The sequence below is a fragment of the Myxine glutinosa genome, chromosome 5, assembly GCF_964187855.1.
Source record: "Myxine glutinosa chromosome 5, kmMyxGlut1.1, whole genome shotgun sequence".
NCBI classification, from domain to species: Eukaryota; Metazoa; Chordata; class Myxini; order Myxiniformes; family Myxinidae; genus Myxine; species Myxine glutinosa.
In genome coordinates, this window is record NC_136265.1 from 20,250,592 (window position 1) to 20,262,257 (window position 11,666).

Below are 11,666 nucleotides of genomic sequence, written 5' to 3' on the forward strand. Positions count from 1 at the left end.
ATGCTTTGCCCATCAGGCTGTGGTTGCGGAGGTCTCTTTTTCGGCGGCATTTTCGGAAAACGCGTAATCCAGAAACTACTGCACACAGCGAACACGTGGTTGCCGAAAAGCCGTCGTTTAATGCCGCAAAATATTGTCACGGCTACCGCAAAGCGTGAAAGTGAAATTAAAACGGCTACGGTCTGTTTACAGTTGAGAATAGCTTCGTCTTTGACAACTTCCAGACCTGACAAAAGCAGTAGTAAGTACACGATTTCAGCCTGTTTCACCTGAAAACTACACCGTGACAACTGACACGCTCCATGCGATTTTTTTAATTATTTTTTTTAAATCGCTCTGGCCAAAATTGTATGCGATATTTTCCAACTTTATGTGAGAATATCGCGGAATCATGGCCAAAGTCAATCCCAGCCTTTCCCTTCTGCTTCAACAACACTCCCCTCCTCGTCGGCATGCCACTCAGTTCCCGAAACTTCTTCCATGCACATCTCACTCCAGCAATCGTTGCCGAGTCTGATCCACTTTCTCCATTCAGCATGTCTCCGAGGTAGCAAAATGTTTTCACACCTTCCAGCTTCATGCCGTCTCCAAGATCCTACTCAACATTTCCTCCATCTGCAGCTCCCTCTGTGCACACCTTACTATTGAATGTAGCTGCCACACTGGTTAATGACCCTCGCAGACCACGACAATTTTGATGAACCCAATCGGTGCACATTGTACATTGAATGGAGTTCACTCCGACACCCTTCCTGCACACAGCACACGGCCACTTCCCAGTTCTTTCCATGTCACCGCATGCTTTACCACCTGCCATCACCTTCGTTTTTCCGATATTCACCTTCAGACCTTTTGGCTCCAGACATTCCTTCCACTTGTTCATCTTCTCCTTCAATCCATCCATACTTTCCTCAATAAACACCAGATCATCTGCAAACAACAACTCCCACAGTAAACCCTCCTTTACGTTCGGAGCCAGCACCTCCATCACAGCTACAAAGGGTAGTGGACTTACTACCGACCCCTGATGCACTCCCACCATCACCTCAAACTCACCACTGTTCCCGTCCTTTGTCCTTACAGCTGTGCGTGCTCTTCCGTACATTGCCATCACTACTCTGATCAACCATTCCTCCACTCCTAACTTCCTCAATGCCCATGTCACTAATTCACGTGGAACCCTATCAAATGCTTTCTCCAGGTCAACAAACCCAAGAAAAAACTTCTTCCTCTTCTCCATGTACTTCTCCTGCAACTGCCTCACAATAAAAAGCACGTCTGTCGTTCTTCTTCCTGGCATGAATCCAAACTGCATTTCTTCCATGTTCACTTTCTTCCTTTTGACAAGGAAATTCGGAGATTGCCGAACTCGTTCCCAAGACTTGCCCCTTCTGCTTGTGACCTGAGGGAGGGAGAAGTTTTTGTCTTTACCTGGAGGTGATCAAATCAATTCCCCTTTAGAAATTAGGGTTAGGGCAATTTCTGTTGATGGCGTGTGCCGTGCGTAGGTCGGATACGCACGTGAGCGGGCACGTCATACGTCACAGCGAGTGTGAGTGGCATCCGAAAAGTGTGGACAACGTAGTGAGTGAGTGGGCAACTTTTTGGGAGAACTGGGGACCGGCCGAACGTGGCCGCGATGGGATCGGCCGAGGTCACGCGACCGATCCTGTGTCTTAATTGTGGAAGAAGAAATGCGGGCAAGGGGGTTAACAAGGAGAGATGCAGAAAATAGGGCAAAATGGAGAAGATTGTCATGGGGACCGCAAGGCTAACCCCCACTCTAGCAGGGAAAATGGCCTTAAAATGCATGTTGTGTGTGTGTGTGTTGTGTTCACTTTCTTCCTTTTCCTCCTCTCCAACACCCTTTCCAATACCTTCATTCCATGCTCCAATAACTTTTTCGCTCAATACTAGCCACAGTCCAGAGGGCCACCTTTCCCCTTGTATAGAGGGACGAGGGTACTCAGTTCCCAATCCACTGGAATGCGGCCTTCTTTCACCACCAGAATACAGATCTGTCATTCTCTTCACACCCCAACTTCCCGCTGCCTTCAACATGTCTCCCACAACTCCCGTCGGCCCTCCCGCTTTTCTACTCTTCATTGCTTTTATCGCTTAGCCTGGTGTTGGCTTAGCGGTTAGGGTGCCGGCTTGGGATCCTAGGATCCTGGGTTCGAATCCCGGTCGATCGCTGAATTTACGCCAGGGGGGTTGACTCAGCCTGTCATCCTTCCGAGGTCGGCAAATTGAGTACCAGCTTGCTGGGATGAATGATCACAGTGTGTACCCCGGTTTAGAATAGGTACACCGTATCCCTGCACATCGTAAGAGCGTGACCAAGGGTTGGCGTCAGGAAGGGCATCCGGCCATAAAAACATTGCCTCAAAACAGGGAACCATGATTGTCATGGGGCCCGCAAGGCTAACCCCTGCTCTAGCGGGGAAAATGGCCTTAAAACGATCATTCATTCATATATTCATTGCTTTTATCGCTTCCTCAACTTCCTTCTCAGTTATTTTCTCTGCTGGTCCTAAAACTGGGTTACTCTCCATGTTGCCATCCCATTCATTCTCTGCATTCAACAGCATTTCCATATATCTCTTCCATCTTCCTTTAATTCCATCTGGGTCCACAACAATTTGTCCCACTTCATCCTTCAAGCAACTCACCCCCATCACATCACACCTCTCTTTCGCTATCTGCTTTGCAATCCTGAATACCTCTCTCTGACCCTCTTCCGAATCCAAGCGTTCTCCGAACATTTCCCTTGATGCCTCCTGCGCCTTTGCTGCCTCTTCTCTTTGCAGCCTTCTTGGCTGCCTTATAACTTTCAGGCTCTGCCCCCATACCCTTCACCTCCTGCCACTCCTTGAACTTCTTCCTCTTCTCGTCGAGCCTCTTTCCAACTTCATTTTCCCACCACCATGTTTCCGAGTGCCTCGGTGGTCCTTTTGCCCATCCACATACCTCACCAACGGCTCCCAACAGACTATCTTTCATTGACATCCAACCACTTTCAAGCTCAACCACATCATCCTCTGCCATACTCGGCCTCTCTTTTAATGCCTCCCTCACTGTCACCTCTTTCAACCTCCACACCTTCATTCTCGGTTGGTTGAAACCAAAGCTTTCAGAATCATTGGAATCTCCTGCGATGAAGCTAACTCCGAGGGCCTTTCACTCACTCAACGCAGGCAGGTTGGTGGTCTTTCTGTTTTCTACCGACTCCTCTCCGGCCTTGCTCCCCCAGCTCTCTCTGTGCTCTGTCCCCCAAATATTCCCACAGGTCGCACAAGATCTGTCAGCAACACTCTTGGTTATACTGCCAAAATCTAGGCTCTCTGCTCACCTTCACTCCTCTTTTCTCCTGCCTCTGGAACAAACTCCCCCACTCCCTTCAATCCCACGCCTCCCTCCAGGTCTTTAAAACAGCTGTTCACCACCATCTCTTATCTTCCCCCATCCAAAACCTTGATCTTTTCTACCCCCGCTAATTCACCCCAGATACACTTTTATGAAATTCCAACTTCTTTCCTTGAAGTCCTTGCAGGGTCCATATGTTTTATACCTCTCCCATCTCCCCCCAAGCCCTCTCCCTCTCACACTTCTCTCGATGTCCCTGCTCTCAAATGTTGCGTTTGTGTCCTTCCCCCTCTGTCCCCATCTTGTCTACTGCTCCCCTTATTTTGTGTTTTATGTGTTGGTTTGACTTTTCGTGTGATTAATGTTAGTTCTTTCGCGAGCCTCGATCTTGTATACAAAAACCCCCCCCCCAAAACACCTCAAAACCGTCTATACTTCCCACATGTCCATTTAGGTCTCCTCCTACCACAACAACTTCCTCATCTTTCACGTTTCCCATCAGCTTCTCCATTGCACACCAGAACTTGTCCTTTTCTTCATCACTCTGACCGACCTGCGGAGCATATCCCAAGATGACGTTCACCAAGAGCTTTCCAATCATCAACCTTTCACTCACTCTCGTCACACTCACCACACTGTTCACAAATTCCTCAGAAAACAGGACACTAACACTATGCACGCCTTCTGGGCGCCCTTGCCACACATACTTGTATTTCTGTATAATACTTGAACACAAATCGCCTTCTTCTTATTTCCAATAATCTCCAGTTTAGCAGTACTTGGACATGTTAAATGGGGTGGTGTATAAGGGTGATGCAGAAGACTGCTTCAATTGGACTTAACATCCGGAATTTTTATTTCACAATCTTTAACTTCATTATTATCTTTAAATTGAAGTATACCTTCCATGGCGTAACATGTTCGATGAACTCCCGAGATGGTTCTCAAACTCATTTCCCTGCAAAATACTGACACTGATTTATACACAGGTGATGTCTATCCTGTAAATGTGGAAGGCAAACAACACGACAACGATTCATCTGTCACAGAAGATTCAAAATGTGCTTCTGCAAAGGAAGGTTCAGATGATATTGACATGACAAACGGAAGTGCTTCCTGTTTTGCAACTGGTGAGTGGAAACATAAAAAAAGAACATAAAGCCTTTTGTATGGAGAAAATATAAAAATTTCCAGAAAAGTGTTAAATATTTTGCATTTTGATTTTGACAAAAAAGAAAATGTGTTTTTTGTTTCTGTAGAACAATCAAGAAGTAATATGGGACAAATAAGGTCCATTGGCAGCTTGACAGTGAGGAAGAAGCCTTTTTTGAAGAAACAATCACGAGATCAAGTCTTGCTTCCTGTAAAATACAAATACTTGTCTGGGCCTCGCAACACCAAGATTAATATGAAATTAAACAAACACAGAAAGGTTCAAGAAAAGCGAATATGTTATCAGTGTAATGTGTGCAGAAAGGATTTTGCTTCAACGAGTAAAATCAAAATACACATGAGGATCCACACTGGAAAACGTCCTCACAAATGCTCTGTATGTGATAAAGGTTTCTCTGCAAACAGCCATTTGAAATTACACATGAGGGTCCATACAGGAGAGCGACCACACAAATGCTCGATATGTGATACAGGTTTCTCTCAAAACAGCTATTTTAAATTACACATGAGGGTCCATACAGGAGAGCAACCTTACAAATGCTCGATATGTGATAAAGGTTTCTCTCGAAGCAGCAATTTTAAATTACATATGAGGATCCATACAGGAGAGCAACCTTACAAATGCTTGATATGTGATAAAGGTTTCTCTCGAAGCAGCAATTTGAAATTACATATGAGGATCCATACAGGAGAGCGACCTTACAAATGCTCTGTCTGTGATAAAGGTTTCTCTCAAAACAGCTATTTGAAATTACACATGAGGGTCCATACAGGAGAGCAACCTTACAAATGCTCGATATGTGATAAAGGTTTCTCTCAAAGCAGCAATTTGAAATTACATATGAGGATCCACACAGGAGAGCGACCTTACAAATGCTCATTATGTGATAAAGGTTTCTCTGTAAACAGCAGTTTTAAATTACATATGAGGATCCATACAGGAGAGCAACCTTACAAATGCTTGATATGTGATAAAGGTTTCTCTGTAAACAGCAGTTTGAAATTACATATGAGGATCCATACAGGAGAGCGACCCCACAAGTGCTCAATATGTGATAAAGGTTTCTCTGTAAACAGCAGATTGAAAAGACATATGAGGATCCATACAGGAGAGCAACCTTACAAATGCTTGATATGTGATAAAGGTTTCTCTGTAAACAGCAGTTTGAAATTACATAGGATGATCCATACAGGAGAGCGACCTTACAAATGCTTGATATGTGATAAAGGTTTCTCTGAAAACAGCAATTTGAAAAAACATATGATGGTCCATACAGGAGAGCGACCTTACAAATGCTTGATATGTGATAAAGGTTTCTCTGTAAACAGCAGTTTGAAATTACATATGATGATCCATACAGGAGAGCAACCTTACAAATGCTTGATATGTGATAAAGGTTTCTCTCAAAACAGCGATTTGAAAAAACATATGATGGTCCATACAGGAGAGCGACCTTACAAATGCTTGATATGTGATAAAGGTTTCTCTGTAAACAGCAGTTTGAAATTACATATGATGATCCATACAGGAGAGCGACCCTAACAAATGCTCGAAATGTGATAAAGGTTTCTCTCAAAACAGCGATTTGAAAAAACATATGATGGTCCATACAGGAGAGCGACCTAACAAATATTCGATGTCATTTTTTTTTTTTTTTTTTTTTTTGTGTATTGAATCGAGGCTCGTGAAAGAGCTAACATTTATTTCACAAACAAATCAACCCGACAAACAAAATATACAGGTTTCTCTCAAGGTATACGGGCTCTCAAAATAGCCATTTGAAAAGTCATATCAAGATCCACACAGCAGAAGTGAAATCTGAAATACCAAGATGTGAAAAATGACGTCGAGGATTTCAAGATTGAAGAAACCTGAAATTGTACCAGTGATAGTCGGAGCAACAGGAAATCCGGATGTTCAAGAAAACCCCAACTGAGCGCTTAAAAAGCATTCCGGGGAATATCACGACAAACATGCAACAGGTGGAGGCTGTCAAAGGTTCAGTGAGGATTCTAAAACGAGCCCTTGGAACAAAGAATTCTGGGGAATATCACGACAAACATGCTGCAGGTGGAGGCTGTCAAAGGTTCAGTGAGGATTCTAAAACGAGCCCTTGGAACAAAGCATTCTGGGGAATATCATGACAAACATGCTGCAGGTGGAGGCTGTCAAAGGTTCAGTGAGGATTCTAAAACGAGCCCTTGGAACAAAGCATTCTGGTGAATATCACGACAAACATGCTTCAGGTGGAGGCTGTCAAAGGTTCAGTGAGGATTCTAAAACGAGCCCTTGGAACAAAACTATGAGAATGAAGTTTCACAAACTGGTTCATGAATAATGATCCTTTACCGAAAAAGGAGGTGGAGATTTTGATTTCTGGGAGACTTTCTCCCACCTCCTAAAACCCGCATGTTGAGATAACAACCAACGAGAGCGTCCTGACAAATGTTCCGTTTGTGATAAGGATTTTATTTCAAAACGGAGCTTGAACTTCCAGAGTGCAACCCACCTGGAGTGCTCGCGTAAAAAAGTGCTCCGACTGTGGGAAGGGATTTGCTGATAAAAGGTTTGTTAAATTCACGTGGCATTACCTGTGCGAGGTTGTACGTGCCCCCACCCCCCCCCCCTCCCCCTTGTAAGCGTTCCTGAGCAGTCGGCAAGGTATTCAGTGAACCAGGAAGGAGAAAGCTATCGTGTAAGCGTACAGACCTTTGGACACATACCTTGTGAGCACAACTCCTCAGAGTACCACCTGTATCCAGAATGTCCACAACAATGATTGCACACTAGTGCCAAAAGACAGCAAGAATCTCAAAATGCTAAGCCCATCCACGTCCACTCAACTCAAACTGCAGTTAAAGAAAATGACACATTTAAAAAAATGTGTAAAATTTCTTAATTTGATTCTCCACGTTGTCATCACAGCGGATTGTTGAAAATTTGAAGCCAAAATCTCAAATGGTAACAAAACTGAATCTCTCAACATGATCTTGTATCTCACTGTGCTTCTTCCAGGGCCTTCCTTCGGTTGTCAATTTGTAATTCTTGTCTCTGTCCTTCCCATGTTTCCAGCCAAGTTCCATTTGAGTTTTTTGATCGTGACCAGTGTCTCGAAAATTTGTTTTCTCTCTGATTTAGTTGTTTTTCTTGTCCCTTTTGGTTGTGCTCAGATGGAATCTTTCCATGGTGGTTTGGACATCAATTTTAACTCAATCTTTGCTGTAGTCCATGTTTCATTGCCATGTGTGATATGGGGAGAACATCCTTGCTGTAAAATTGTTTATCAGAAGAAGACTCCTGCCCATGTTTTTCATGAAACTTGAATTTATGAAGTGTGTCACAATAAAGAGAGCTTCTCAAAGTGTAAATGCCCTGTCTGTGTCATTGTGAATATGTAATGGGTGCATGATCAATTTATATTGTCAGTCAGTGGAGAGTTTGGAGTTGTCCACATCCCCATGAGTAATCCTGATCAAACCGAGAGTTGTTCACCAAACCAGGTGAAAGCCTTGCAGAGATAGCATTTACCATCATAGCTTGACTGCATTTCATCCCATCACTCATTGATCTCGAGCAGCTCAGCTTCACAGGCCCCAATGTGGAAGGCCACACAGCTAGTTGCGCCCACATTTTTGTCAACATCAATGGAAAAGCATTGTTAATGGAGGGAATACCTTTGAACACAGAACGTAAACGTATTTTAAACAGTATCATGGTATTTTGAACCAATTTCAATGGTTGCTCGAAGACAGGGCAGCATGTATGTACAATCATACTGACAATCATAAGACTTCAAACAAAAAAACAATATACCTATTTTGGGGGGCAACCCCCTCTCCCATGCCCCACCCCACCCGATTTTGATAATGCCTTGAACAAACCTTGGTGTATCATGGGTGATGAAGGTTGTGATCAAGTTTCATCAAAATTGTGTGTAGTTTCTGAGAAAAGAACAAATACTTATTCTGCGGGGCAACCCCCCATGGACCCCCTTATACCCCGACTTTTTAAATGCCAGGAACAATCGTTGGGACATCACGGGTGACGAACACAACGTTATGGTGAAGTTTCATCGGAATTGTAAGTGTAGTTTCTGAGAAGAAAGTAAATTCCTATTTTGGGGGGCAACCCCCTCCCCTCCCCAGTGGCTTATCGAGGAAAAATGACGCTCGGGCGAGATGTCAAATTTCCGCCCCTCACAACTCACATGCTGAATTCAACACAAAGCCCAATGAAATAACTTTATTACAAATCAAATTAGGTGCAGTGCATTTGCAAGTTAACAGTCAAAGTTTTGTTTTCTGCCTTTGTTACCTTCGCAAAAGCGGAAGGTTATGTTTTGATCGCTGTGTATTTATTTGTATGTCTGTGTGTGTGTATGTTAATCGCATAACTCAAAAAGTATTCAACCGAATTGCATGAAATTTGGTGGGATGATTGGTTATTATACGGGACACATTTGATTAGATTTTGGGAAACAGATTTGCTCAAATTCTGACTATTTTTAACTCGATCGTATTTCACTCAAAGTTATGAGCGACTGAAGAAGAAGATGTCCATCCAGGACGTCATCACTATAACGCGATCTCCCGCGATCATTTCAACCTCAAAAAAAATTATAATTGCAGATTTGACAATAGATGAGGCATATTAACAAACGAATGAAACAGATTTGCTCAAATTCTGACTATTTTTAACTCGATCGTATTTCACTCAAAGTTATGAGCGACTGAAGAAGAGGATGTCCATCCAAGACGTCATCACTATAACGCGATCTCCCGCAATCATTTCAACCTCAAAAAAAATTATAATTGCAGATTTGTCAAGAGATGAGGCATATTAACAAACGAATGAAACAGATTTGCTCAAATTCTGACTATTTTTAACTCGATCGTATTTCACTCAAAGTTATGAGCGACTGAAGAAGAAGATGTCCATCCAGGACGTCATCACTATAACGCGATCTCCCGCGATCATTTCAACCTCAAAAAAAATTATAATTGCAGATTTGTCAAGAGATGAGGCATATTAACAAACGAATGAAACAGATTTGCTCAAATTCTGACTATTTTTAACTCGATCGTATTTCACTCAAAGTTATGAGCGACTGAAGAAGAAGATGTCCATCCAGGACGTCATCACTATAACGCGATCTCCCGCGATCATTTCAACCTCAAAAAAAATTATAATTGCAGATTTGTCAAGAGATGAGGCATATTAACAAACGAATGAAACAGATTTGCTCAAATTCTGACTATTTTTAACTCGATCGTATTTCACTCAAAGTTATGAGCGACTGAAGAAGAGGATGTCCATCCAAGACGTCATCACTATAACGCGATCTCCCGCAATCATTTCAACCTCAAATGAAATTCAAATTGCAGATTTGTCAATCGGGGAGGCATATTAACAGACGAATGAAACAGATTTGCTCAAATTCTGATTTTTAAAAATCGATCGCATTTCACATAAAGTTTCACATCGCATACACTCCCATGCCAAGTACAGAACAGTAGCTGCGGCGAAGGTATGCGCTCTACCGAGTGCCCGGATTCTAGTTTTGTTTTGTTTTCAGAAAATTGTGGAAATTATTTTATAAAATGAATCTTTGATAAAAATTGGCCCAACTTATTCAATAGGATGACAGAAGTATTCCAAAAGCATACATGCAATGTCAGTTCCACGTCTTCGCGTTCGCAGAAGAAAAACATAGGTGCAATACACCTGTTGCTCACCTGGCAGAATAAACAGTATGCTGCACTGACTGAAGTTATTGTTACGTCGGTAGGGTAAAGCAATATCTAGAGTCAGGTAGATCTGAATAGGTAACATGCTTCAACTGTCGCGATAGGGAATCTACCTTTCATAAGTTATATGTTAGTCGGGTTAAGATGTCTGCTTGTGAACATACCAGGATGTTTGAGTGTTAGATCGTGTAAGGATTAAGATAAACCCCTGTGTGTCACACCTGGTAATCAAACCTTTGTCCCTTATGGCAATGCACACCAACATAAACACTTAGGCCCTGCAGTGCAACATTAAATAATTCCCTTCCCTGACGAGGACTTTGGAAGAAAACAGGCAAGGGGCCAGTTCGGGTCACCGCCGCATTGGCCGCAGCCAGCTACACATCTGGCAGGCCTTGGAACATGGAGTGACACGAGCTATCACCACGCTACAGGCCTGTGATTGATCAGCGCGGTGGGCGCGAACCTCCAGCCAAGGAATGCTGGAGGCGCGAAGCTGGAAGGTTCGGTGGAGGGCACTGATTGGGTTGCGGGCCAAGGCTGACGTCACCGCCACAAGGTTATATCAGGGTGCGCCGAACGACATTTGCGCTCTTGCACATAGGGTTCGCTCTTGCACAGCACGTCCCTCTGGCCCTCTTGCACATCCAGCTCGAACCCTTGTGCTTTCTGGCTGTCTCTGGCTGTCTTGTGCTCTCTGCGCTTCCCTTCTTTGTCTTGGGATATCTCTGGTGGTCGTTGGCTCACCATCTTCGTGGTGCTCGGAGCGGTGCTCAATGTTTTGGAGCTGAGAGTTGTCCACGGACCTCGTTGGCGGTTGACGAGGAGCCTGGGGTGGGCGTTGGCTCGGGCCTTCGCGGTGCAGCGGAGCTTGGAGCCAAGTGGGGACGACAGATCACAGACAGATAAGGATGCACAACAGAACATTACATGACGAGACATTTCCTTTCGTAATCCATTCCTGTGTGGCGTATTTGAAGTGCGGTGTGTGGGATCCCAAATTAGGACTTTTATTTGATTACCGTCGCGTTTCATTGTTATCGGGTGCCGGGAATAAACGTCTTTATTTTTGTACATTCTGATTTGTCGTTCGTGAGTTCATTAATTTCCCTGCAGGATCGAAGCTGCCGTCGGTTCGCCTTCCACAGGTACGCGCTTTTACCGCAGTTTCCATTTCCCTTCTTCCTCCCGCGTTTTATCGCCGAATCCGTGTTTGGTCGTCGCCTCGAGTAAATCCGTTCTGTTCCATCCGCAGTCCCTGGTCTTAACCGAAGGGTCCGCGTGATAGTATTCTAAACCAATTTGAATGGTTGCGAGAAGACAAGGGCAGCATGTCGAATGATATTGTTGCGGATATGGGATTTACATCCATCCATATC

The 11,666-nt window shown here is 43.8% G+C and overlaps 1 protein-coding gene across 1 annotated transcript in view; it reads left to right on the forward strand.

Moving 5' to 3' along the window:
- The window catches only part of LOC137427880 (uncharacterized), a 45,064-nt gene extending 37,156 nt beyond the window's left edge, over positions 1-7,908 (forward strand). The window contains exons 3-4 of the mRNA XM_068117678.2: positions 4,356-4,496; positions 4,626-7,908. Coding sequence (XP_067973779.2) covers positions 4,356-4,496; positions 4,626-6,082 — 1,598 coding nt within the window. The 3' untranslated portion in view covers positions 6,083-7,908. The remainder of the gene's footprint in view (positions 1-4,355; positions 4,497-4,625) is intronic.
- Positions 7,909-11,666: the final 3,758 nt, after the last annotated feature.